We start from the raw sequence: 25,998 nt of genomic DNA on the forward strand, positions 1-25,998 counted from the left end.
TAAGCTCATGGAACTTTCTCCACTGAAGTCAGAGAGACTTCAGAAGGGCAAACCAGAGAAAGACTTGGCCCACTGTTGTTGGCTCAGAGGTGGAAGGGGCTAGGGACTTCAGTCCTACAACCGTAAGGAACTAAATTCTAAATGACTCTGGAAGTGGATTCTCCTCCAGTAAGGAAGGTAGTTCTGCCTACACCTTGCTTTTGACCTTGTGAAGCACTGAGTAAAGAATCCAGTCATGCCCTGCTGGACTTCTGACCTTCAGAAACTGTGAGATAAACAAGTGTTGTTTTAAGCCACTAAATTTGTTAGACAGCAATAGAAAACTAATACAGTAAACTTTCATATCATTATTTAAAAATTTATCTGGCCTGTTTACATTTTGAAAAACTTCTAGTTTTCTTCCCCAATCTCCAATCTTTCCTTCCTTCTTACAAAACTACTGACTTTGAGCTGGACATGACTGCTTGGATAATGACCATATTTCCTAGTTTCTCTCCCTGGCTTGGTGTGGCCAGGTGTGACTAAATTCTAGCCAATGACATTCAATCAGATGAGATTGGGCGCATTCAGGGTGTATGGCCATAGACAATGACATTCAATCAGAAATGTTGAGTGCACCTTTCTGGAAGCTTCTTTAATGAAAAGGGGTGTGCCCTTTGTCCCCTCCTCCTTCCTGGGGGCTGTTAGGCTAATATAATGGCTGGAACTCAAGGGACCATCCCGGGTCATGTAGTGGCATGCTAAAGATGGCAGAATAGCAAGAAGGGAGACTGGGCTTGGGGGGATCATAAACCTGCCATCTGTCCCTGGACTCTATTCACAGTCTTCTATTTTGCTAAAGCTATTCATATTTTGGGTTTCACCATTACAGCCAAACCTCATCCTAATCATTTTACCTTATTTATGTCTCACTGTAATTAGTAAGGTAATACAGAGGCCCTATGTTCTAGGAGATGAACAATCAAGTTTGAGCAGTGAGCAGTTGTTTTTGAGAAATTTGATGGATTTATCATCTTGGAATTGCAAAGTATGACCAAGTGGTGCTGATCAGTACCTTTCATTCTTGGCACGGTTCTGATTTTTTTCTAGAATTATTCATAGTTCTCTATATCTACCCCGCCTTATTTATACAGATAAAGACAAGTAAAATGTACCTTGCAAGTAGTCTAAGTATCTGTTATATTTATGCTCTTCTACTTATCATATTTAACTAAACCTAACCCATTTTATTCACTCTTCTTCATTCAGTATATTAATTACCTTTTAGCACATTTAAGTGACTTTTCTTTCTTTCTTTTTTGAGTCAAAGTCTCACTCTGTTGCCCCCCAGGCTAGAGTGCTGTGGCATCAGTTTAGCTCACAGTAATCTGAAACTTCTAGACTCAAGTGATCTTCCTGCCTCACCCCCTAAGATATCTGAAACGACAGACGACCACCATGATGCCTGGCTAATTTTTCTATTTTTAGTAGAGATGGGGGTCTTACTCTTGTTCAGGCTGATCTTGAACATCTGAGCTCAAGCAATCCTCCTGCCTCAGCCTCCCAGAGTGCTAGGATTATAAGTAGAAGCCACTGCATCTGGCCTAAGTGACTTTTTTCTCATGACATGTCATAATAGACTGCCCGAGTTTTAAAATTCACATATTCTAATTAACTATATTATTTTCCTTGTGATAATAAAATTGTTAAAGCATGTCAAGTGGGCTTCTCTTCAAATTGGTTTCTTTATCTTTTCAGCTTTACACTGTACATTTAAGAAGTATCTTTTCTTTTCTTTTCTTTTCTTTTTTTTGAGACAGTCTCAGTTTGTCGCCCTCAGTAGAGTACTGTGGCATCTTCATTCACAGCAACCTCCAACTCTTGTGCTGAAATGATTTTCTTGTCTCAGCCTCCCAAGTAGCTGGGACTACAGGCACCTGCCACAATGCCCAGCTATTTTTAGAGATGGGGGTCTTATTTTTGCTCAGGTTGGTCATGAACTCCTGAGCTCAGGTGATCCACCTACCTCAGCCTCCCAAGTGCTAGGATTACAGGAGTGAGCCACTGTGCCTGGCCTATGTTCGCTTTTCATCATCAACAACATGTTCGAGGCTTAGAGTTATTTATAGCATACACACAGGTATTATCCAAGGAACCCCAGGGCTGGGTTTTTTTGTTTGTTTGTTTGTTTTTTGAAGAGCCTCAAGCTGTTGCCCTGGGTAGAGTGCCATAGCATCACAGCTCACAGCAACCTCCAACTCCTGGGCTCAAGTGATTCTCCTGCCTCCACCTCCCAAGTGGCTGGGACTACAGGTGCCCGCCACAATGTCTGGCTATTTTTTGGTTGCAGTCGTCATTGTTGTTGTTGGTGGGGCTGGGTTGGATTCAAACCCATCAGCTCAGGTATATGTGGCTGGTGCCTTAGCTGCTTGAGTCACAGGTGCTGAGCCTTTTTTTTTTTAATGGTGACTAATATTTGGGGCAAAGATCCAGATATTAAGAATGCATATCAAATTGTTCTGATGTTTCTATGCTATGTTAGTGACAAAATTTGAAAAAAAATGTGTTTTTTTCAAGACAACATTTTGCTCTGTTGCCCAGGCTAGAGTGCGCAGGCACCATAATAGTTCACTGCAACTTCAAACTCCTGGCTTCAAGTGATTTGCCTGCTTCAGCCTCCCAAGTAGCTGGGACTACAAGTGCCCACCAACACACTTGGCTAATTTTTCTAGTTTTTTTTTTAAGAAATGGAAGTCTTGGCTTGGTGCCTATGGCTCAAGTGGCTAAGGCGCCAGCCACGTACAACCCCACCAAGGTGGCGGGTTTGAATCCAGCCCAGGCCTGCCAAACAACAATGACGGCTGCAACCAAAAAATAGCCAGGTGTTGTGGTGGGCGCCTGTGGTCCCAGCTACTCGGGAGGCTGAGGCAGGAGAACTGCTTGAGCCTAGGAATTGGAGGTTGCTGTGAGCTGTGATGCCATAGCACTCTACCCAGGGGGATAGCTTGAGGCTCTGTCTCAATAAAAAAAAAAAAAAAAGAAATGGAGGTCTTGCTATATTGCTCAGGCTGGTCTTGAACTCTTGGCCTCAAATGATCCTCCCACTTTGGCCTTCCAAAGTGCTGAGGGTACAGATGTGAGCCAATGTTCCTGGCCATTTTTTTTTTTTTAAATCACAAATTCACGTTGGTACTTCCTATTTAACTGAACATTGCTACATCTTTTTAATTTTTCTGTAATGTATACTTTTATACTTATTTTATCTATAAATAACTGCTTCTATCCTATACGCCCCGATCCAAACGATAATGGCATTTTGTCTCTTTAGTAATCCTGTAGTGTCTTGTCAACTGCCATTTTCTACCTACCTTATTTAAATATTCATCTGTGCTGGGCCAATGGGACAGTACCATACAAATGAGAGACAGAGAGAGTTTATGATACTGGGGAGAGCAGTTGAAGTGGTAAATCACAGAATCCCAGATAATAGGAAGCTTACGAAGGAGAATAAGACAGCATGGATCAGGAGAAAGAAGGGAGATGGTGGGAACAGGCTGGGACAGGCACAGGGCAAGTAACTGGGTGAGAGCTGGGAGGAAGGAGGTGGCAGAGTGTGGAGTGACTGAAGTTCAGACTTCCAAGGTGAAGCAGTTGCAGGAAGTGGCTAAGCAAGAAGGTGCATGGTCACTGATGTGTTCCATGGTCCCCATGTCACCTTCTACCCCCACCTCCAGCTCTGTACACCCTCTCCCAGCTCTGCTCTCAGCCAGAGCAAACAACACACACCCAAGTCTCGGATGGGGAGGTAAGGGCCAGAGTCCATCTGGGACCTGACACCGAGGTGTGACCAAGGTCCCTCCCTGCCAGCTGTCCCCATACAAATCCAGAATATTGACCATGTTCAGGCCAGGCGCATCCCCCCCGCTTCCTGCCTTACCAGCCCTCCCACACTTCTGCTTGTGGCTGAGCCTCCTGCTCTGCCCCATATGGTGTTGGTTCAGCTTCTGATGGTGTTGGCAGAGATCTGGAGATCTGTGATGCTGGCACTCCTCACAGGAAGAAGCCTGCAGGTATGCTGAGGCTAGTCCATCTGGGCCCATCTGGGGGCCTGTCAGGTTCACCTGTGCCACCTGTCCCCAAATAGCACTGAGCAGGAAGCTGGGGTGGGGGACAGGAGAAGCAGGGATTACAAAGTGGTGCAGGCCTCCCTATCTGCCAATCCTTGCCCTGACCCAGGGCTGCAGAGATGAAGAGATGCAGCAGGTGGCTGGGAAGGCAACTATGGGCGGGTGGGAAGGGCCAGGTCCAGAAATGCCACAGCTCTACTTTTCTCTATTTACCTTGGGTGTTTGGCACAGGGTCTCATGCAAGGAAGTGGGATACAGGAAGCTGGAGGGAGCCCCTCTCTTGCCACAAAGATGCTGTTTCTGGGGCAGGAGAGGGCAGAAGGCAGTGGTCAGAGGTTAGATTCCCTGGGCCCTCAGAGAGGGAAGATGAGGAAGCCAGAGAAGCTTGAGTATTTCCAGCCACCCAGCAGATTCCCTCGACGCAGGCGCAGGGACACCCTGTCCCCGGGGTCCAAGGGCAGTAACACAGAGCTGGTGGCTGCCTCCCGGGTCACATCAGGATCATTGGCAAAGGCTGAGATGACAGGCCATGTGTTCAGCATCAGGCTCACCTGGGAGAGGAGCCCAGTCAGTATGCATGTCCCAGCCCTTAGCTCAGGACCCTCACTTTCCCAAGGGGTTGCACTGGGGAACCTGGGGCTTACTGGACTTTCCTGGGAGGGCTGAGGGGTGGCCAGCATTGACTCTGACCATTCTCTATACTTTCTGCTAGGCAGGTCTGCTCGTCTCCTGCTCCTGGCCCCCAGGACCTAGATCAGTGGAGAGTCTGCCCAGGGATCAGCTGGGCTCCAATTATTCCCCCTCCTCTCTCCTGAGCTGGGAATGGAGTCTAGGGCTCAGATCACCTGAACGGTTTGGCGGTTGTACACCTTCACCACGTGGAATCGGAAGCTGTAGACACCCCGGACTGGGGCCACGAAGGAGCCTGAGGCCCGGTCAAAGCCACCACCTTCATTCACCAGGACCTGGGGAAAGCAGATCCTGTTGAATGGGGCTAGGCGAAGCCTGTGGCCAGGATACCACTGGGATTGGGGACAGGGGTAGCAAGTAAGGAGCAGAAGGAGTGGCAAGTGGTATTGAAGAGGAATATATGGATTCAAAGGAAACCTGGGGGGGAGGTAAGGAGGGGTCTGTATGTGAATGGGGTGGAGGAGAAACTGGCTAGGTTGGGGAACAGTGTAGGGAGCTGTTTTCTTAAAGTCTGAAGATAACAAAATGGGTTTGGATAGTTGGTTCCAGGTCCTTGCAGGGTATTTCCAGATACCCTAGCCAGAGGTAGGGGGATTACCTGGTCGAAGTAGATGGCTCCACTGGTGCCGTTGCCGGTCTCCCCTGCTGGCTCATGGTGGTGGCTTCGGACTGCAGCAAATGCCACTCTTCCTGGGGGTGCCTCTCCCAGGGCTGCTCCCCCAGGCCCTCCTGCAGCAGCTCTGCCAGGCTCACAGACCACCAAGCACTCACCCTCCAGCAGGACGGGTTCTGACCCCTCCTGAGCCCACCCGGACCCCAAGGCCAGAAGCACCAGAGCCAAGGGCAGCCTGGAGCTGGGCAGGAGACCTGGTATCCAGTGCGGTTTTGCTCCCAACATGGCTGAGTGGCTCTGCAGCCCTCAAGTCCTCTCCGTTTCTGCTCCTCTCCTCAACTCTCCCCAAGGTCACTCTGCTCCTCAGCCCTCTCTAGGTCCACCCCCCAGTACCCTCTCTCCATACCTCTCTGTGTCCCACCGCTCTGCCCTGCCTCCCACTCAGTTCCTCCCGCTGGCACTGCAGTTCCTCCTCCTTGGCAGAGTGTGAAGTGATAGCAGTTGGGCTTTGGGAGGGAGAGGAGAGATGAAGCCGCCCTACAGGAAGGCTACATCCAGGGCAGCCGTCTGGATAGGACAACACTGAAGGCTGGACCCGGAGGATGGAGAACACGGGTGTATGAGAGGAGAATGTGTGCTTTGCGCCTGTGGCCGAGCCCTCCTCCTCATTCCTCCCCTCTTCAACCCCTCTCACAAATCAACCGCCCTTCTCAGTGGCATCTTTCCATTTGTTGGAAGAAAGGGATGGTCTTTTTTCCCACGATTGTTTTGGTAGGAAGTGCTTGGGACATGAGCACCACTGTCTGGTGACCCTGGGCCAGTCATGTTCCCTCTTTGGTCTTCCACATCTTTATCTGAGGGGACCAACTTTCAACTAGTGGTTCCTCTTTCCCGGGAAAGAGCTGCGCAGGGCGCGGGACAACCCCGAGAGACTGGGAGATCAACGTGGAGCTGGCGGGGAAGTGCGCGGGGACTGGCCACCGGCCGTCGGGGACGCGGGGGAGGAGCGAGCGCGCAGCCTGGCCCCGGGCCGGGCCCCGTGCAGGCCCAGCCCCGGGAGGAGCCCGTTGACTCCGCCCCAGGCCAGGAAGTGACTCAAAAAAACACTTTGAGATGTGGAGAAGAGAGGTCCCCGTTGGGTGAGAAACCCGGGAAAGCCCGCCCAAATTCGGGCACCCTTGCCCTTGTCCCCTGGGGAGGAGGCGCGGGTGAAGCTGGGGGCTCAGCAGGTACCGAGAAGAGCCGGCGCGACCTGGCGACCCTTGGCCGGAGGTGACTGTGCTGGCGGAAGGCGCTCCCCTCCCCCACGCCTGGGAGTTGGGGACAGGGGGCGGCGTTGGGAGCGGCTGGGCCAGGGTCGGCTGTGGGCAGTCCTGGGCCCTGGGTGTGGCTCGTGGAGGGACCGAGGGGGACTGCAGACGGCTGGGGGAGGGGTGGGAGTGGCTAGAACCTTGAAAATGGCAGACAAGGGGCCCCAGAGGACCTCTCAATGTAAGACCCTGGCGAGAACTTATCTTTAAGAGGCCGTCTTGGATTCGGAGGTTGGAAAATCCGTAGGAGACGGACACTTTCGTCACCTGTCCACTCCCTCTGGCCTCCAGACCGAGGTGGAACACCCTCCACCCTCTTCCTGCTTACGGCTGTGGTCATTTTTCCGAAGGCCAGACTCCCATCCCAGATAGACAGCCTTGTTTACTCATGACTTCCTCTCGGGAGAGAAGGTCTGCCTCCCAATAATCTGACATATTTCCTCTTTACCCGCCAGATGGACTCAATTGCACGTTACCTCCCTGGGTTGTTTACAAAAACTGAAACTAGGTGCAACCTGTTGCTAGCTGCTGGAGGCTGGGACACTAGGATTGGGGTTGAGGGGACAGTGAGGCTCTGAGCGGCCTTCTCCTCTTTCAGGGCTGGGGGAAGCAACCATGCCTAGCTGGGAGGCTGGCTGCCTGTCCCCAGACCGCTTTGCGGTGTCCGCTGAGGCTGAGCAGAAGGTGCAGCAGCATCAACTGCATGTGGAGCGCATCTTCCGCGTGAGCATGACCGTCCTCCCGAAGGACTGTCCGCAGAACCCTCACATTTGGCTGCAGCTGGAGGGCCCCAAAGAAAATGCCAGCAGAGCCAAGGTGACCACCTCCATGGTGCTTCCAGGGACCAAGGACTCCTGCCTCAGGAGGCAGAAGGAGGGGGCTGGGGAGAATCTGCATTTCTTGGTTGTCTTGCAGGCAACCAGAATGCACCTGAGCTTTGAGGGACTTCCCACCTCTACCTTTGTTTGGAGTTTTGGCCTAATTTTTGCGATGATGGCACGGGTTCTGCCAGAGTTTGGGAATAAATCACTCTGTGCCATTGGGGAAAGTAGAGATAATATCTCCCACCACCCCAGGCTTCACCAAAGAGTTCACTGAGGCCAGGGTTTTAATATGTCTCCACCACCTACCAGCTTTGTAATGAAAGAGTCTCAATTGCCTTATCTATAAAATGGGAATAACAGCAGTTTCCACATAAATATTCCAGGCATCCTGGAATTTGGGGGAAGAACAATGAGCCTGCAGGGATGGTCAGGCCACTTAGGATTCCAGCACTTTCATTTTTGTGACCTTTTCCCTGACAGGAGTACCTGAAGGGTCTTTGTAGCCCAGAGCTGCAGGATGAAATCCACTACCCTCCCAAGCTGCATTGTGTCTTCCTGGGAGCCCGGGGCTTCTTTCTTGACTGTCTGGCCTGGAGCACGTCAGCCCACCTGGTGCCAGGAGCGCCTGGCTCATTGATGATCAGTGGCCTTGCTGAGGCCTTTGTCATGGCTCAGAGCCGGGTGGAGGAGCTTGTGGAGAGGCTGAGCTGGGATTTTCAGTTGGGGCCGTCCCTGGGAGCCTCTCAGTCTGCTGGGGTACTGAGAGACTTTTCTGCCTTACTGCAGTCCTGGGAAGATGCCCACAGAGAGGCCCTGCTGCAGCTGCCCCTGGCTGTCCAGGAGGAGTTGTTGAGTCTGGTGCAGGAGGTATCCAGGGAGCAGGGTCCGCAAGCACTTCCCTGGGATGGGAGGAACCCAGGCATGCTGGGTGCTCAGTGCCAGGAAGTCAGAACTTACCCGAGTGCAGGCAGGGAGTCCTTGGACACTGGGTCTATGGGGCAGGGAGATTCAAGGGTAGTGAAGGGAGACAGTTATGCTGTGAAGAAGGAGGAAGGGAAACAGAGCAGGCCCAGGGAGATGGATTTGGGGTGGAAGGATCTGCCTAGGGAAGAGGACTGGGAGAAAGACGTGGCTTTCAGGCCGCAGTTAGTGGGTGAAGGGGCAAGGGAGCTAGAGCCCCTGAAAGGGAAGGCCCTGGGGAAGGAGAGGGTGCCCCAGGAAAGAGGAGGTGTCTGTGTCCAGGGTCTTCCTCCTGGCGCTCATGGCCCCTATCAGAGGGCAGCTCAACCCCGGGGAGCCTCTCTCCTCCAGCGGCTGCACAATGGGCAAGCCTCACCTCCAAGAGTGCCTAGCCCTCCACCTGCACCAGAACCCCCATGGCACTGTGGAGACAGGGCAGACAGGGCAGACAGGGCAGACAAGCAGCAGGCTGGGGCTCGAGGTCGGGGGTCTCCATGGAAACGAGGCACCCGGGGCAGCAACTTAGTGACTGGCACACAGCGTTTCCAGGAGGCACTACAGGATCCTTTCACCCTTTGCCTTGCCAACGTGCCTGGCCAGCCAGACCTCCGTCATATTGTCATTGATGGCAGCAACGTAGCCATGGTGTGAGTACCCGGTGGGGCTAAGGTCCTAGGGAGGACCATGGGGACATGTGCTGAGGGGCCAGCCTGCAGCCAGGCTGTCAGGCCCTCTCTTGGGCCCCCAGAGTGACCTCTTCCCACTGCAGGCATGGCCTCCAGCATTACTTCTCCAGCCGGGGCATTGCCATTGCTGTGCAGTACTTCTGGGACCGTGGCCACCGTGACATAACTGTCTTTGTGCCTCAGTGGCGCTTCAGTAAGGATTCCAAGGTCAGAGGTGAGTTGCGCCTGGTCTTCTCTGTCCTGGGGTAGGCTCTGTCTCCAACCTGAAGAGAACCCTGTTGTGTTCTTTTTCTAGAGAGTCACTTCCTACAAAAGCTATACTCCCTCAGCCTGCTTTCCCTCACCCCCTCGCGAGTCATGGATGGCAAGAGGATTTCCTCTTATGATGACAGGTACTGGCTTCTCTCCTGGCCCCAAGCTTAATATTCAAGGAACCTAAGAGGAGACTGAGGGGGAGAGAGAGATGCTCCTGACCATTCCGCTGTCTCCAAGCCTCAGTAGTGGGAAAGAGGCCAGTTGTTTGCCTGTATGCCCTTATGACTGGGTAGGTAAACCTGCCCTGTGGGTGAGATGAGACAGACTGTAGACAACTGTGTTTGCACATTCACTATTCAATCTTTACTCATCAGACTAAATCATGCCTCTTTTATCTAGTGCCTTATTATCTAGAAAATACTGGATTAACAGAAGAATGGGAAAGGGAGTGATGTAAATAATTGATAGTTGCCTTCTTATAACCTGACTTTCCAAATGTGTCAAGGAACTTAAATATTCTGATAAAACCACAGTAAATGTTCAGAATAACAAGTAAAACGAAGAAACACAATCCAAGAATAATAGGACTATAAAAAACATAGTGTAGTAGAAAGATCACTGGACTTAGAATTGGAAGATCTGAATTTGAGCCCCAAATTTGCAGTACTCATTGACTTTGACTGTGGATCTTTCTCTTCGTGAATTAACCTCTTTGTCGCAGGGCCATCCTCCATTATTCACCTCCCCTTGTCAATATCTAAAGAAGGTAAGGTATGGGCCTGCCTCACTCAAGGTGCTAGGTGGAAGTACAGTGATAGTCTCTCTTAACTTTAACTTTGCATGGCCCAGTCAAGTGTGGCAGAGGGCATTATGTCCATTCTGCAGATGTGCAGACAGATTAAGAGTGGATAACTGTCTTTGGAAAAGACAAATTAGATCTCAAAGATGCTAGATGGCTTGAATGAAAAACACAGGGCACACTTCTGCCACAGCATGCTTATGTGATGTGGGGAGATGCACAGATTTCTAAAGCTAATTAACCAACAAGCTGATTAACCTTCATTTCTTTTAGAAGAATTTTTTAAAAAAGAAATTTTACAATTTCTTTATACTTTAGGATATTATTCAGTTCTAAAACGTTAGTTTCTAGAACACAGTAATTTTATACTTTGTCTTTTCAAATACCTTTTATACCTTAAGTAAATGTGTTCTACAGAAAGGCAGTTTGCTTTTGCCCAGTGCTATTCTGTTTTATGTCTAGATTTCACAGATTACCAAGATAAGGAGTCATCTTTCCATACCAGGATTGAAACAGCACTGAGACTGAGGATTGAGACAGTTTTAATGAATTTTAAAGGCATATGTGTCTGGGCCGTTGGGTAGGACCTGATGGGCAAATAACACAATACGAATTGAGAATTTTGTCCAGTAGCTGTGAATAAGCACAGTGGTGCTAGTATAGATCAACTGATTGAAGGCTGCTAAACAACATACAATATAACATGATAAAAGTAAAATCTTATTGACTGGAAAAGAACCTTTTGTTTGCCATAAGTATGTGATACACATTTATATGACATTTCCTGAATTTATTTCCCAAACTCTATGCCACACTACCTTTCAAATCCAACTGCCCACTTAGCACTAGGTGTAAGAGGAGGTGGGAACACTAGAAACCAGATTCTTCTTCTTTTTTTTAAATTTGCTTTTGATTTCTTTGGCAAAGGACCTGATTCTTAACTTCAAAGAAAAAAAGAAAGTATAAATCAAACATTACAAGACCTCAGAGGGAAGGGAATCCTCTTCTTGCTGTTGTTTTATGGGAAAGGAGAGATTTGTGATGAGTTTTTTTATTGAGAAGGATGTGGGATGGCTTGGATTCCTTGTTTCTAAAGCTTTAAAAAAAACACCATGCATCACCTCATGAGTTCTGCCCCAGTCCTGTGAAATCAGAATTACTGAAGTAGTAACCAGGCTTCTATTTTTTTTAGAGGTTCCCCTGGTGAATCTGTTCATTAGCAAGGTTTGAGAAGCACCTTACAAATGGAGGGAACAGTTTGAGAAACATGGAAGTCAGACAGCACAGGGCTTGTTTGGAGACCCGGGTGTAATCCGAGCATTGATTTTGGTTGGAGTTGAGGGTACATTAGGGAATCCTGGGAGAGAGAAGGCTGGAAGGGTGACTTGAAGCTGGGTTTCCAAGGGCCTCAGCTACCAGGGCTGGGCATGTGGACTTTCTTCAGGGGACAAAGGGCCAATGTGGAAGTTTTGTGTAGAAAAGAGCATGCTTTCTTGGGGGAGGGAAGGAGAGGATAGAGGGTGATGAATGATTAGAGGGAGCCCCCCTTGTTGGGAGGCTGTTCAGATATTCATTACTAAGGTGGTAATGATGGGACTAGAAAGGAAGGGAACAGAGTGGAAGGCTTTCCAGAGAAGAACATGTCGGACTTGTAAGGAACTGGTGGGGCAGGGTGGAAGATAGAGCCAGATCTTACTGTCTGTCAGTAACAAGGGAGTGTTGAGTGAAGATCGTGGTGAGTGGATGAGATGCTATTGGAAGACCACCTTGCATCGCCTTTGTTTTCTCTGTAACCCATGGCACCAGCGTCTAGTTAGTCACCTGTGCCTGGGTCAAGATGAGGGCGAGGCAGATGTTCATCACCAGAAGTGGGTCATGGGAGTCAGTAACACCTGGGATCAGGGTTTTGGAGAATCCCAGAATGGTTGCTTTGGTTTTGGTACAGGTTCATGGTGAAGCTGGCTGAAGAGACCGATGGGATCATTGTCTCCAATGACCAGTTTCGGGACCTGGCAGAGGAGTCCGAGAAGTGGATGGCAATCATCAGAGAGCGGTGAGGGAGCCCTTCCCTGAAAATAGGGCACGGACTCAGACCTTTCTCTAAAACCAGCTCTGCTCTGTCTACCGGTGAGAACTCTGGGAGGGAGCTTGAAGTTGCCTCGAAGGATGGTAGCCAGCAGCTTCTGGTGGTGTTGATCTCAGCTGTGTGGGAGGTGGGCGAGTACCCTGCTTTGACCACACACTGTCTTTCCACGTCTAGCCTGCTGCCCTTTACATTTGTGGGAAACCTCTTCATGGTCCCTGATGACCCGTTGGGGCGACATGGCCCCACTCTGGATGAGTTCCTAAAGAAGCCAGCAAGGTAATGCCCCAGACTACCACAGGCAGCCCATAGCCCTGGCTTTCTCTCTGCAGGCCTGTAGACTTGGGTGAAGTGTGACCTCAATTTAGGTCAGCTTAATTCTTCATCACAGAAGGTTGAGTAGGCAGTAGGTTGAGTGGGCTTGGGGTCTCCCTTTAAAAGCTTTCCAGGGAATCCTGACACAACTTCTTCACTGGGAGGGAAACACCTGCTTCCTGTTTCCTTTAATCTGTGTTTTCGGTGGTGTTATTTGCTTGTATGGATAGCCAGTTGTATTCAGTACACCCTCTGCCGGACCATTAAGTAAGTGATAAATTTAGGACTAGAACTAGTTTACAGTAGTGGCAGGGTTCACCTTCCTGGTTTCAGAGGAGCTGGCCATCTCCCCTTCAAATGTGGGTTGATGCTGCCACTAAGTGGTCAGCTTAGGGAACTTCAGGATTCCTTCGCCAGAGACAGGGATAGGAAAGACAGGAGCCAGGAGGCCCACTGAGGTCTAATTTCCCTCCAGGATGCTTATCAGTGTTTTTTGTTCTGTTTCTTTTCAGGACACAGGAGATTTCTAAGGCTCAGAAAACTTCCAAGGGCTTTGCAGAACATGCTAAACAGCAGCAGGGGAGAGAAGAGGAAAAAGGCAGTGGTGGCATTCGGAAGACCCGGGAGACAGAGCGGCTCCGTCGCCAACTGCTGGAGGTGTTTTGGGGTCAGGATCACAAAGTAGACTTCATCCTGCAGCGGGAGCCATACTGCCGGGACATTAACCAACTGTCTGAGGCCCTGCTCAGTCTCAACTTCTGAGCTTCACCTGCCTCCTGGCTGGAGCCCTATCAACTCCAGCCTCTCCCAGCTCAGCCCCTGCTGTGAGGGTCTCTCTGCTGCTCAGACTCTGACCCAGACTCACTCTGAGTTGGTACTTTGGGTAAGGAAGCACCAAGGAAGAGCATTTAAGTGTGAAGAATGCTTTTTCCTGGGGCACTTTGAGTACAGGTCCATAAAGTGACCTGACATCAAGTCAGGACCTCAGCCAGCTCTCCAGGGGTTCTGCTCAGTCTTAACTTCTCAACTTTGCCTTAGTATGGGTTTCTGTAGGGACTGGGGGTGCTGAAAAGGGTAAGTCTGGGATCTGGGGCTGAATTGGGGAAGAGGCTAGGGTGGGTGAGAGGTGGTAGGAAGCTAAGCCTTTCCTCCTCCTGATGCTTCTCTGGATGATCAGAAAACAGGATGCTTTCCAGGGCTGGCCGGGCTCCTGGGAGAGAGGAGGGAATGCTGAGCCCTGGTAGGGCTACAGTGTCATGTGGCCTGGGTGGCAGGAGGGTAGCAGTGAGCTGGTAAAGAAGGCAGAGAGAGACTTGGCTTTTGGTCTTAGCTGCGCTTGTCTGTGACCCTGATTGAGCTGCTTGGCCTTTACTTCTGTCTACAAATCAGGGGTAAAAATTCCTTTTGGGAGGAGAAATGAGAACATGGAGGAAAGCTCCTTGGAGAAAAGGTACTTGGACCACGTCTTAGGTGGTTGCCTGTGGCCATACAGGCTCCCTAACCCAAACCTCAGAGATGTGGGTCCTCTGTCTCCAGGGCCCACAACCTAGATTTTTAGCACTGTGTCCTCAGTATAACATGCCCTATAATGGCTGCATCCTTTTTGAGTAACCTCTCAATCTACATTTAGAAAATAAATTAGGGGTAATTGCTTTACCAAAATACTCTCAGGGTTCCTGTAAATGGCAGCTCTTCCTTTGCATTCAAGGGTGTTTACAGACTAATAAATGTATCACAAAGTCCCTGGTTAGTTGCACTTGCTGAACAGATTGACAGTGTTAATGTGCTGTCTTAACATTTTTGCTACATTAGACATACGTTGCATAAAGCAAGATGCACTTCTGCTTTGTGTGTATATGGGGATGGGAGGGCTTATAGAGGTTGAACCAAGGGGTTTTAGATCAGTGGTTCTCAACCTTCCTAATGCGGCGGCCCTTTAATACAGTTCCTATGGGTCGAGACCCACAGGTTGAGAACCGCTGTGGTAGATAATCCAATTATCTGGCAAATGAAAACTATATAGTCATTGTTGGAAGGCATGTGATTGGCCACCAGAACAATTCTGCTATCACATCATGAGATGCTTTCTCCACTCTGATTCCTATAGGCATGGTCCCGTGTCTGCTTGAAGTCCTGTACCTGGGAATTTACTGCCTCCAAGGTAGCCTATTGCTTATGTGGACAGTATTAACCAAGAGTCCTTCCTTTAGTGCAGCCCAAATATGCTTTTTTATCACTTTCCCCTTTGAGGCCAGTTATTCCACTAGGAACAATACAGAGCCAGTCAACTAAAGAAATAGAACAGGTGCCTTTGGGTTTTGTTCTATCTTGGCCCTGCAGGGAGTCCCAGGACAGAATCCTTTTCAGGCTCTGACTTCTGCCTCCCTCTAAGTGGCACAGAGTTGAATTGTGCATAAGGTGCAGAATGATGATGGAGAGGGTCCCTGGGTGCTAGTGTCTTCACTTCTGCCCCTGTTGGTGATTTATACCACTAGACTGTATTGACCTGGGCTGGAGGCAGCTGTGCTGGAGACAGGCTGGTCAGGGAGATAACAATGACTCAGAGACAACTGAGTCCCCTGAGAAGAAAGGAGATTGGTCAATATGGCCTGAACTGGGGTTGGGAGTACTTCTGGTCAATGTATGACAGATAATCACAACTTACTTTTGACTTTTTTTCCCTGATAGGGTTTATAGTTCTGGATTACCCTTTTCACTTTCAGTGATGATGGGTGTGCACTAGGCCAGAGCTATCTTCTCCTCTTCTGTGCTAAAGGCTCTGGTCAACTGAAGTGGCTATATGGCCCTGTGTCTGCTTGAAGTTCATTAGTAAGATGAGAGGGAAGTCCAGGGTTTCTTATATGCAGAGATGTTGGCTTTGTCCTGCTGCAGCTTGATAAACTGGGACCACTGAACACCATGTGATTGCTTTATTGATTCATTGCCATTTGGTGACACAGACTGAAGGCTGACTTATTCCTGGGCCTCACCTCTTCCTCTGCTGGCATTCTAATGGCACCCTGTGACAGGCATGCAGGGTTATTACAGAACCCACTGGAAATGGATCATTTTCTCTTCTTTTTAAAGTTTTAATTACTGTGGGTATATAATAGATATGTCTTTATAGGGTACATGTGATGTTTTGATACATACACAATGTGAATCTCTTATTTTTTAATCATTACCTTCACCATAATCTCATACCCCAAATTTATGACCAGCTCTTTTGGCAACAGAGACTAAGAAGGGAAGATGGTGAGGAGAGATGTTGCCCATTACAACTTTCAAAACCCCATGTAGGGGAAAGAGTCTAGAGTGACATTCCTTAAAATTAATTCCAGGAGGGTCAAAGAGATTAGCTGAGGCTAGTGAGATCATTCATCTTTATTGCTTAAACTGCAAAGCATTCTCTACACAGCTTAAAGGAGAAGCAGGGAAGCAATGGACAGCAAGGTTGGAAATCCTTCTACAAGAAGTCAAAGAGGTTAAGGCCCCAACCTGAAGAGATTATGGCCTTGAGACTGGACAGTCTCTCAGCTAAATAAGATGGAACAACAAATAAGAAGGAGGAATCCCTAAGAATCCGATGGCTTCAGATCTCACACACAGGAGTAACTGAGCCTATCTACAGTGTCTAACCACGAAGCTTCTGTTAAGGGACAGGACTCAGGCCCTTGCCATGTGCTTCTTTACCTAGGCTACGACTTCCTTCAAGGCAGCCCCTAACTCTGGGAAGGAATACTGGTAGCCTGTGGCCAGTGTCCGCCGTGGGATCACCTTCTGGCCTTCCAGCAGCATGATGGCACGCTCTCGCCCAAAGACAGCTTGTACCACAGTAGTAGGAAGAGGGAGGAATGCTGGGCGGCCCAGGGCAGCACCCAAGGCATGGGCAAATGCAGCATTTGTAGTGGTGGAGGCTGGAGCCACTCCATTCAGGACCCCCTGCACGTGGTTTGCTTCAAGGGCATAGGTCAGGATTCCTGCCAGGTCTCTGATGTGAATCCAGGGGAAGAATTGGCGGCCTGTGCCGATGGGGCCCCCCAGGCCCAGGCGGAAGGGGAGCAGCATGTGGCCAATGGCACCACCCCCACGGCCCAGCACAACCCCTAGAGCAGGCAAGAGAGATGGTACAGGGAGGCCCCTGAGTCTTCAAGCAGCCCTACTCACGCTCCCACTTTCTCAGATTCCCTTTTCCTCATGCTGATCCAGCTAAGTGGAAGGGTATCGGTCAGGTATGGCTCTCTTTGGGACTTCTATTCTCCTGTTTGTAGGTTGGCCAGAAGAGGTGGCATACTCTTATACTCTGTAGGTTCAGCTCCCCTGATCCTACCACTCCCCCAACCCAGAGAAGATGTTCTAACACTTCCTGATACCCAGGCCCCTGGTTCTCACCGGAGCGCACCACCACCTGTCGTGTAGAATCTCCAGGAAGCCTGGCTGCAGCTTCCCATTTGGTTACGAGGTTGGAGAAAAAGTCAAAATCCCCTCCTGAGCTGTCTTCATCATACTCTGCTGTCAGGCTGGGCTGGTAGTAAGCTGCCGGGAGAATAGCATGCATTTGCCCTGGTGTCCTTGGTCCTGCCTGGCTCTTTGCAGTGGAAGCTCTCGTTGGCCTATCCTCTTTGGCCCTTTACATCTTCCCATGTGAAGACAGAACCATGAATATTTTCCCCTTGAGCTTCTCCATAACCTGATCTGTTCCTTTGGCTGCAGGGCTAAACTTAAAGGCTGCTAGAGTACAGTGGTTAAAAACAGAAACTTGGGTGCCAGGGTGCCTGAGTTTTAATCTTAGATCTGCCATTTATTAACCCAGTGACTAGAGGCAGATTACATAACCTCTCTGTATGGAAATTCACATTTTGAAAATGGGAATAACAGCACCTACCTCATAGGGTTGTTGTGAGAATTAAATGATGTGATATATATAAAGTACTTCAAAAAGTGACCTGTGCGCACATAATAATTGTTTGCAATTATGTGGTCCTAAAGGTGACATACAACAATCAGGAACTCTATTCCCAAAGAACTGTAGTGTGAGAAGCAAGGGACTTGGGAGTAGATGGACTTTTCTCTGGCACTAGGAGCAGTGGCATCACTCTTTCTCTCAGCGTCTCCATTTCTCAGTGAAAGTATCCAAAGGTTAGGAGAAACATGCATGGCTCAAGGGCCTGGGAAGTTATTGTGTCTGGAAAAGACCAGTGTTCTGGGGTGAGGTCCTGAACTATCCTCTCACTGGGCACCCCTACCCTCCCCCTGGCTAATTTGGGGGCATACCTACACCTGTGACTAAGATCCAGGCCTGGGGGGGTTGTGGGGCCTTGGCGATGGCTTTAGCTAGCATTTGGGTAGTCTCCAGGCGGCTGCTGAGAACCTCTTTTTGGAAGTCTTCATTCCACCTGCAGGAGAAACATCGAAAAAACCCACAGAGGCTTGGTGCCTGTGGCTCAAGAGGCTAAGGCGCCAGCCACATACACCTGAGCTGGCAGGTTTGAATCCAGCCTGGGCCCGCCAAACAACAATGATGGCTGCAACCAAAAAATAGCAGGGCATTGTGGCGGGCACCTGTGGTCCCAGCTACTTGGGAGGCAGAGGCGGGAGACTCGCTTGAACCCAGGAGTTGGAGGTTGCTGCAAGCTGTGATGCCATGGCACTCCACCCAGGGTGACAGCTTGAGGCCTTGTTCCCCCCCCCCCCCAAAGCCACAGATACATCCATGCATATATCCCTCCCTCTCTCTTTGGGGAGGGTTCCATATCCATTTCTAGTAAAACCCTGAATTGTGTCTCAAGACAAACCGTACTTGTCTCCTGTAGAGGGAAAGTATGCCCCGAGTTGTACGTGAGGACTTCAGTCAACTGGCTGACCAGGGAGGGGCAAATGGGAGTGCAGTGGGCAAAATGAGTAGTGTGGGATATCGGCTTAGTTTCCAAGGGCACCTCCATGCATGCACGGGTTCGCAAGTTCTCGTCGGAGTCCGACCCGCTCTCGAGAGCTCTGCTCTGGAGGATACCAATTTTAGGGCCTGGACTGACCTTCGGAGAGGGTTGAGGATGTTTTCTCCAGCCAGGTTGACTGCGGCATCACAGCGAGGCAGCCCCGACAGAGCGAGCTCATCCTGTCAGAAAAAGCACAGTGTCCCCTGCCAGCCCCTCGCCTCCCACAGGCCTCCAGAGGACCGACATACCCACGTGATCCGGCCTGGCCCAGGCTGTCGGGAGACCAGTGTCACTTCGTGGCCCTTGGCTTTCAGCAGCTGGGTTAGGGCTGTCCCAATGAAGCCCGTCCCACCACCTGATCGGAAAACACAAATTGTTTATGTTCCCGGAAGGCGGGGAGGGGCGCGCTTTCAGTTCCCGCTCGTGACCCCCTGCTCTGGTGCCATCCCATCTGACGTCAGACTTCCGCCCTCCTCCTCTTTCCCTCCCGGAGAAGCAGAGGTGACACAGGTCACAGGGGTTAGGGAGGTTCGGCTTCTCGGGCTAGGAGGCCAAGGCCAGGCTGCCTGACAAGAGACAGTGCCCTCCCGGCAACGGCCTCCCAGCCCTCAATGTCAGGCTAAACACGCCCCCAACTCTCTCTCTCTCTCTGCCCTCCCTCACCCACGAGCACTCGCATAGCGGCCAGGACCTAACGCGCCCGCGCCAGCCGTAAAGCGCGCCCCACCTCTCGCGCGATTGGGACGTCTCTGAGCATGCGTATTCTGGGAAGCGTGCTCTTATTGGGGGCAGACAGGTTGTGACTGGGCGTGCCTTTGCCTGAGACTTGGATTTATATTCATATAATACAGCGGTTCTGAACCTGTGGGTTGCGACCCCTTTGTAACAATGAAAATACATCGCGGCACTAGGAAGGTTGAGAACCACTGATTCTCAGGCTATGTACTTTTTTTCTTGGTATAAAAGGAAGGTTGAGAACCACTGATTCTCAGGCTATGTATTTTTTTTCTTAGTATAAAAATTTATTATACTTAAAGAATATTAGCACTAATGAACGCAACCTAGGATACCATGGTGTTGAATGGAAGATGGCTAGTTCTTTGGAAAGTGGACAGGTTTAGGTAGGGTGACCAGACGTCCCGCTTTTCAACAATTTGTCCCGTGTCCCGCGGCGTTTTAAAAAAGTCCTGTTTTTTGGAAAAAATGCTCGAACGGGCGGGAGAACAGGAAGGGAATATACGGTTTTTGGCTCCCATGTGGCTATTTTGCCAGAATATGAGTTTTATATTATTTTTGTTAATTTTATAATGTTAAACTGTAATAATAACAAATAATTGCTGAGAAGTGATGATGGAGAACTGCTTATCAAAGTTTGCATTGTTGTCAGGCCCTGCCCTGCCCCGCCCCTGCCACGCCCCCTCCCCGCCTCCCGCCATGTTGTCCCGCCTTACCGATGTTAAAATCTGGTCACTCTAGGTTTAGGTGGTTTGGGCCACTTTGGTCAGACAGAAGAGCACATGTGAAACACTGCGGCACCAGGGAACCAAGTGACTGCTCTGTGGGCCCATGCTGCCTTCCCTGCCTGATCGGGGGCTTTCAAGAATGTCACATCCAGAAGAAAGCAACTAAGTTAAAGGGGCTAAAGTGGCTCAGGCTTGACTCTGAAATCATGGTTTTGGGGGTGGGGTGGGGGTCTTGGTTCCCCAAAGCCAGTTGACCTGGTTTGATTGCTGAGCTAGAATGTTCAACTGAGGCAAAGTAATAATAAATGGAAACTGGAACAGCACAGGCAGGGTGGATAGCAAACAAAAATAACCCACACAAGTTTAAGGGTAACAAAGAGAGATTTTATTTAAGAAGAACAGAGAAAGTTGAAAGCACTTTCAAATAGAGTTGGAAGTGAGTCCTTCTCATGGAAGAGAAAAGGTGGGAGAGTCCCAGAAGTTGAAATTGGTTGCAAGTCTTTCATTGGCCTCTCTGACTCCAGGCCTATTGGATTGTCCTTTTCTATTGGTCATTGATTGTCTCTTTCTATTGGTCATTGGTTACCTAGGTTACTCTGTACCCACATTCTTATGGGTTCTCCCGACTTCCGGGTTCAACAGGCCAGGCTTTCCTCCCACCCTCCTTGAAGCACCCTTCTTAGTGTCTCTTCTCAAGGGCAACACCATTTTAAGCAATGTGTTTAATTAGATGGTTTCTACAAACTATACACGAAGATTCTAACCATCACAATTCGGTAAAGTACAAAACATCAAGTTTCTGGCTGTGGGAAGAGAAAGCAGCACCCGTGGTGGCATCTTCCAATCTGCTTATTCTAGGGGCAGAGGGGAGGGGAAGGTCTTTTTAAAACTAAGGCCCTCATTTCAATGTACAAAAGAATTACTGTGATCAATATTAAATTATATTGAAAACAAAATGGATTAAAAAGCAAATACTACTCTATGTTGGGGAGAAGTAGGAGGAAAGAATGAGTCCTTCAAAGCAGGAAGGAAGACAGCTGGGGGAAGGTTCTGTGGTTGTGACCCTGGAAGGTCACTCACACAGCTCCATTTTTACTTTCTGTGGTCTCTGGTTTTTCTTCTTTCTATTTGTTTGGAAGTCTCACTAGCTGTCCACATGACCATCTTGACTTTCCGCAACGTTTTTTTTTTTTTTTGCCATTCTTTCTCATTTGGCTTTTTTCTTGAGCTTCGTTCTGTTCTTCCCTTTGTTGTTTTCCTTTCATATATCTTTTTGTTTTCTCTTTCCTTTTGAATTCCAGCTCAGCAAAGCGTTTCATGGTCTGTTTATATACTGCGTGTTTGAATAACTCAGAATCCTCCTCCCCTACAGCTGTAGGTTTTCCTTCCTTTCTTTTTTTTTCTCTTTTGCAGGGTGTTCCACATAGTCTTTTCCTGGCTGAGTTACATCTGGCGCCCTCTTCTGTTCCTGATCCAGTAGCACCTTGTAAGCTTTGTCCACGGCTTCAAAATCTTTTTGTGCTGTCAGCATCATCTTGATTTTTGTCAGGATGCACCACTAGGGATAACTGCCTAGATCTCTTTTTTATTTCCTCATCTGTAACTTCAGGATCTATCTGAAGAACCTCAAATGGGTTCAAATTGAAGAGGAACGGGGGAGGGGTCAGTCTTTCTACTTGATTTTTGGATGTTAGAACCGGATCTCTTTTCTCTATTTGTCAGACCTCACTGAAGAAGGTCGTCAGTGCTTCCTCTGTGCTGCCACCATAGCCTGAAATCTCTCCCTGAAGCAGCCATGAGGCCATCAATCTCTGATGCTTGCTATGCCTCCTCTAAATTCTTTTCATGGTTAAGCTAGGACCTTCTTTGCTTTTGTTTTTTGAGACAGAGTCTCACTTTGTCATCCTTGGTAGAGTGCTATGGCATCATAGCTCACAGCAACCTCAAACTTTTGAGCTCAAACGATTCTCTTGCCTCAGCCCCGAGTAGCTGGGACTACAAGCCCCTCCACCCCCACAATACCTGGCCGGCTATTTTTTTATTTTTATTTTTTTTTTTAGAGATGGGGTCTTTCTTTTGCTCAGGCTGGTCTCAAATTCCTGAGCTCAAGCTATCTGCCTGCCTCAATCTCCTAGAGTGCTGGGATTATAGGTGTGAGCCTCTGTGCCAGTCTCCTAGGACCTTCTCATCCCACTCTACACTTTCTTCCACGTCTCTACACTTTGAATTCAGTTACCAGTATTTTACAGAAGCCTTCCCAAATCTCCTATGCATCTCAGATTTCCCCTGTAAGAAATCAGATGTTTGAAACCCTGTTGATTTGACTTACCGAATATCTCCTAGATCCATCTACTTATCTCTGCCACCACGACCATCATAGAAATTATTCTTTCTTGCCTACATTTCTGCAATAGTCTTTTGCTTTTTCATGTTTCTCTTCTCTAAACTACTGCACACCTTGCAGGCTGAGTGATCTTTGAAAAACACATTGGAGGAACACCATAATGGCCTATGTATTAAAAAACTCCCAGTACAAAATTCCTGGATATGCTGGATAAAATTTAACACACCTCCATTTAAACGTATTGCCAAGTTAGCTAAAAGATAAAGGAAATCTCCTTTATTTATTTATTTATTTTGAGACAGAGCCTCAAGCTGTCCCCCTGGGTAGAGTGCTGTAGCATCACAGCTCATAGCAACCTCCAACTCCTGGGCTCAAGCAAATCTCCTGCCTCAGCCTCACAAGTAGCTGGGACTACAGGCACCCGCCACAACACCTGGCCATTTTTTGGTTGCAGCCGTCATTGTTGTTTGGCACGCCTGGGCTGGATTTGAACCTGCCACCTTAGGTGTATGTGTCTAGCGCCTTAGCCACTTGAGCCACAGGTGCTGAGCCTTCTTTATTTATCATTTAAAAAAAAAGTGTGCCTTGGTACTGAGGCTATCAGAAATTCTTTTCTTGGCCAAATTTTAGCCAGGCTTCTGAAACTTCTCATTAGGCCCATCTGTATACTTCTAAAATTTGTTAAAATCCAGTTATAGAAAAAAGGCCTGGTAAGCCAGTTTAGCAAGAATCCCCCAACCTTGTTATCTGATCACCCTTGATGTCTGATTAGCTGTCTCATCATCCATCATTCCCCAGTTGATATCTGATCACTCTGGCCTACCTTTTTTGTTTGTTTGTTTCAGTTTTTGGCGAGGGGCCGGGTTTGAACCCTCCACCTCCGGTATATGGAGCCGGTGCCCTACTCCTTTGAGCCACAGGCGCCGCCCCACTCTGGCCTATCTTAAGCAAGAATCTTGTTAGGTTGAGTTAGCCCAAATCCCCCTTACCCCAATGTTTCCTCTTGGTAATTTTTCATCCACTGACCCCTACCCTGTTCCTTGGGTATAAATTCCCACTTGCCCATGTTGTATCTGGAGTTTGCTCAATCTCTCTTCCTCACTACAAGACCCTGTTACAGTGGTCCTTATAATTATTGTGATAGTCCTGAGTAAAGTCTTCCTTACCTTGCTTTAATAAGCATCACTGTGGCAGTGCCTGTAGCTCAGTGGGTAGGGCGCTGGCTACATACACTGAGGCGAGAGGGTTTGAACCCGGTCTGGGACAACTGCAACAACAAAGAAATAGCTGGGCATTGTGGTGGGCACATGTAGTCCCACTATATGGGAAGCTGAGGTAAGAGAATAGCTTAAGCCCAAGAGTTTGAGGTTGCTGTGAGCTGTGATGTCATAGCACTCTATCGATGGTGCCATAGTGAGACTCTGTCTCAAAAAAAAAAAAAAAGAAAAAAAAGAAAAAAACAAGTATCACTGTATACTTTTTTCTTTAGCAACTACTTTATGGTTTTCAGTCTCAGTAACCCAGAAACTTGGGTGATAGGGGACAATGCCTGAGACCCTAGCAAGACTGGAACTCTTGGGTCCTAAAACCTTCTCTTCCCACTCTATGTGGGTGGGCTGAGTCCTTTGGGAAAAAGTAAGCTTTAAAAAGCCCACCTAGTAGCAACCAGTGTTACTAGGAAACTTTTTTTTTAAATTTCAGAGACTGTTAAAAGGGTGCACATATTTTGGTTACATAATTTGCTTTTGTACATTTCAGGTCAGAGTTATAAGTGTGCCCTTCACCTCAAATTTATGCATTGTACCCATTACAGGAAACTTTTTTTTTTTTTTTTTTTTTTTTCTGAGACAGAGCCTCAAGCTGTCCCCCTGGGTAGAGTACCGTGGCATCACAGCTCATAGCAACCTCCAACTCCTGGGCTCAAGTGAGTCTCCTGCCTCAGCCTCCCAAGTAGCTGGGACCACAGGCGCCCGCCACAACGCCCGGCTATTTTTTAGTTCCAGCCATCATTGTTGTTTGGTGGGCCCGGGCTGGGGATTCGAACCCGCCACCTTAGGTGTATGTGGCTGGCGCCTTAGCTGCTTGAGCCACAGGCGCTGAGCCAGGAAACTTATTTTTATAGGCTTTGCTTTTGGCTAGGATTGGTTGTATAAAAATTTGGTCTTCTCTGAGAAGTTATCTTATTTTTCTACCTTCTTGCAGTTTGGATTAATTGTCACCTGTGTGGCCTAGGGAGCTCTAACTTAAGAATTAAAGTCTGGGAATACAAAAATCGTCCCTCACTTTCATTTCAAAGGACTTCAGTTGATAAAATCTTGTCAAGCATGAACACAAAATCTAAAATTATAAAACACACAAGGAAACAAACTCATCTGAGGAGGAGTCAACAGAGACAACAAACAGCAGTTAGATAATCAAGGATTTCAAATGTTAGGACTTTGAGACATAGACTATAAAATGAACACGTTTAAGATGTTTAAGAAAGAGGACCAGGCAGGGTGGCTCATGTCTATAATGCCAGCACTCTGGGAGGCTGAGATGGGAGGACTGCTTGAGGTCAGGACTTTGAGACCAGCCTGAGCAAGAGTGAGAGCCCTATCTCTACTAAAAATAGAAAAGTTAGCTGGGAGTTGTGACTGATGTCTATAGTCCCAGCTACTCAGGAGGCCAAAGCAGGATGATTGCTTGAGCCTAGGAGTTTGAGGTTGTTGTGAGCTAGTTTGAGGCATTCTAGCCCTGGTAACAGAGTGAGATTCTGTTTCTTATAAAAAAAAAAAAAGTTTAAGAAAGAGGAGAAATGAAAAACATGAGAAAGGGACAAGATACTATTGAAAAAAAATCTCAAGCGCAGTGCCTGTAGCTCAGTGGCTAGGGCATCAGCCACATACACCACAGCTGGCTGGTTCAAACCCAGCCCGGGCCTGCCAAACAACAATGACAACTACAAACCCCCTCCCCCCCAAAAGGAAAAAGGTCTCAGCAGAATTGACAACAATATAAACTTAGAAAAATGAAAAATATAATGAGTACAATTTTATAATTTAGTCAATTAGTTTAACTATCAGGGAATAGATTTAGGCATTGGTTAAGAGAGGATTATTCGATAATGAAGAAATTACTGAGAATGCAGCAGAGACAGAAAAAAAGGTAGAAAATGTAATAAAGAGGGCATGCGACAAGGAAAATAAAGTAAGAAATTATGACTCATGTATTTTGTATCTCAGAAGAGAGGGGTCAGAATAGGATAGAAAAATATTTGGTGAGATAATAGCTCATGGTTTTCTCAAATTAATAAAAGGTGCATATACTCAGATTCAGTCAGTAAGCAAAATGAGTTTCAAGTAGGATAAATAAAAAGAAATCCATACTTAGTTCTATGATAGTAAAAACCACAAAAACAAAGACAGAGAAGAGATATTAAATGCAGTCAGAAAGAAGAGATAGGTTATCTATAAAGAAATAACAATTAGATGGCAATTGACACCTAAACTGCAACAATGTAATCCAGGGGAGTAACATGAGGGTAAAGAGAAGATTGTTGCCAAACCAGAATTGTCCACCAACAGACCATTCAAGAATGAAGGCAAGATGAGGCTACTTTTTTTTTTTTTTTT

The 25,998-nt window shown here is 48.2% G+C and overlaps 3 protein-coding genes and 1 pseudogene across 13 annotated transcripts; 1 reads left to right on the forward strand and 3 right to left on the reverse strand.

The window, feature by feature from the left end:
* Positions 1-3,413: 3,413 nt before the first annotated feature.
* Positions 3,414-5,719, reverse strand: CBLN3 (cerebellin 3 precursor). 2 transcript variants are annotated; one of them, XR_002771103.1, is made up of 4 exons: positions 5,395-5,719; positions 4,952-5,071; positions 4,320-4,657; positions 3,414-4,043 (listed from the first exon to the last, which is right to left on the reverse strand). XR_002771103.1 is itself a non-coding variant. In XM_003801978.3 (3 exons), exons 1-3 carry the CDS (start codon positions 5,692-5,694, stop codon positions 4,460-4,462), a joined length of 618 nt encoding a protein of 205 aa, XP_003802026.1. In that variant the 5' UTR covers positions 5,695-5,719; the 3' UTR covers positions 3,414-4,459. The 2 variants fall into 2 exon arrangements, 1 of the variants encoding a protein (XP_003802026.1); XM_003801978.3 differs by having other exon boundaries at positions 3,414-4,657.
* A 385-nt stretch (positions 5,720-6,104) lies between these two features.
* KHNYN (KH and NYN domain containing) lies at positions 6,105-15,563 on the forward strand. Of its 6 annotated transcripts, XR_002771102.1 has the most exons (10): positions 6,105-6,548; positions 7,318-7,535; positions 8,024-9,150; positions 9,273-9,403; positions 9,485-9,581; positions 12,189-12,296; positions 12,504-12,605; positions 13,154-13,524; positions 14,749-14,802; positions 15,330-15,563. XR_002771102.1 is itself a non-coding variant. In XM_023508165.1 (8 exons), the coding sequence occupies exons 1-8, from the start codon at positions 6,233-6,235 to the stop codon at positions 13,401-13,403; spliced, it is 2,349 nt and encodes a 782-aa protein (XP_023363933.1). In that variant the 5' UTR covers positions 6,105-6,232; the 3' UTR covers positions 13,404-14,383. The 6 variants fall into 6 exon arrangements, 3 of the variants coding, with proteins under 3 accessions (XP_023363933.1, XP_012668289.1, XP_012668290.1); XR_002771101.1 differs by having other exon boundaries at positions 14,749-15,563; XM_023508165.1 differs by lacking the exons at positions 14,749-14,802; positions 15,330-15,563 and having other exon boundaries at positions 13,154-14,383.
* Positions 15,564-16,007: 444 nt separating this feature from the next.
* Positions 16,008-19,284, reverse strand: SDR39U1 (short chain dehydrogenase/reductase family 39U member 1). Of its 4 annotated transcripts, none has more exons than XM_003801979.3 (6): positions 19,241-19,284; positions 18,826-18,932; positions 18,674-18,756; positions 17,916-18,037; positions 17,034-17,177; positions 16,008-16,747 (listed from the first exon to the last, which is right to left on the reverse strand). In XM_003801979.3, exons 1-6 carry the CDS (start codon positions 19,254-19,256, stop codon positions 16,335-16,337), a joined length of 885 nt encoding a protein of 294 aa, XP_003802027.1. In that variant the 5' UTR covers positions 19,257-19,284; the 3' UTR covers positions 16,008-16,334. The 4 variants fall into 4 exon arrangements, with proteins under 4 accessions (XP_003802027.1, XP_012668291.1, XP_023363934.1 ...); XM_012812837.2 differs by having other exon boundaries at positions 17,034-17,180; positions 19,241-19,257; XM_023508166.1 differs by lacking the exon at positions 18,674-18,756 and having other exon boundaries at positions 17,034-17,180; positions 18,830-18,932; positions 19,241-19,257.
* A 1,454-nt stretch (positions 19,285-20,738) lies between these two features.
* LOC100959932 lies at positions 20,739-21,845 on the reverse strand (annotated as a pseudogene). Its single transcript, XR_002771100.1, has one exon. The product of XR_002771100.1 is annotated as a dnaJ homolog subfamily C member 8 pseudogene (transcript).
* Between the last annotated feature and the right edge of the window lie 4,153 nt (positions 21,846-25,998).

The sequence above is a fragment of the Otolemur garnettii genome, unplaced genomic scaffold, assembly GCF_000181295.1.
Source record: "Otolemur garnettii isolate 467f Iridium unplaced genomic scaffold, OtoGar3 scaffold00225, whole genome shotgun sequence".
In the NCBI taxonomy this organism is placed as follows: Eukaryota; Metazoa; Chordata; class Mammalia; order Primates; family Galagidae; genus Otolemur; species Otolemur garnettii.

Bases quoted from the DNA above. Each gene is read 5' to 3' on its own strand.
- CBLN3 (XM_003801978.3), bottom strand. From the start codon at position 5,694: ATGTTGGGAGCAAAACCGCACTGGATACCAGGTCTCCTGCCCAGCTCC. The intron at 5,072-5,394 runs GTAATCCCCCTA...TGCTTTCCCCAG, and splicing joins GAGCCATCTACTTCGACCAG to GTCCTGGTGAATGAAGGTGG. The intron at 4,658-4,951 runs GTGATCTGAGCC...CTCCTCTCCCAG, and splicing joins ACAACCGCCAAACCGTTCAG to GTGAGCCTGATGCTGAACAC.
- KHNYN (XM_023508165.1), top strand. From the start codon at position 6,233: ATGTTCCCTCTTTGGTCTTCCACATCTTTATCTGAGGGGACCAACTTT. The intron at 6,549-7,317 runs GTGAGAAACCCG...CTCCTCTTTCAG, and splicing joins AGAAGAGAGGTCCCCGTTGG to GGCTGGGGGAAGCAACCATG. The intron at 12,297-12,503 runs GTGAGGGAGCCC...TTCCACGTCTAG, and splicing joins ATGGCAATCATCAGAGAGCG to CCTGCTGCCCTTTACATTTG.
- SDR39U1 (XM_012812837.2), bottom strand. The intron at 18,757-18,825 runs GTATGTCGGTCC...TTTTTCTGACAG, and splicing joins GGCCAGGCCGGATCACGTGG to GATGAGCTCGCTCTGTCGGG. The intron at 16,748-17,033 runs GTGAGAACCAGG...TGCCTGCTCTAG, and splicing joins ACAGGTGGTGGTGCGCTCCG to GGGTTGTGCTGGGCCGTGGG.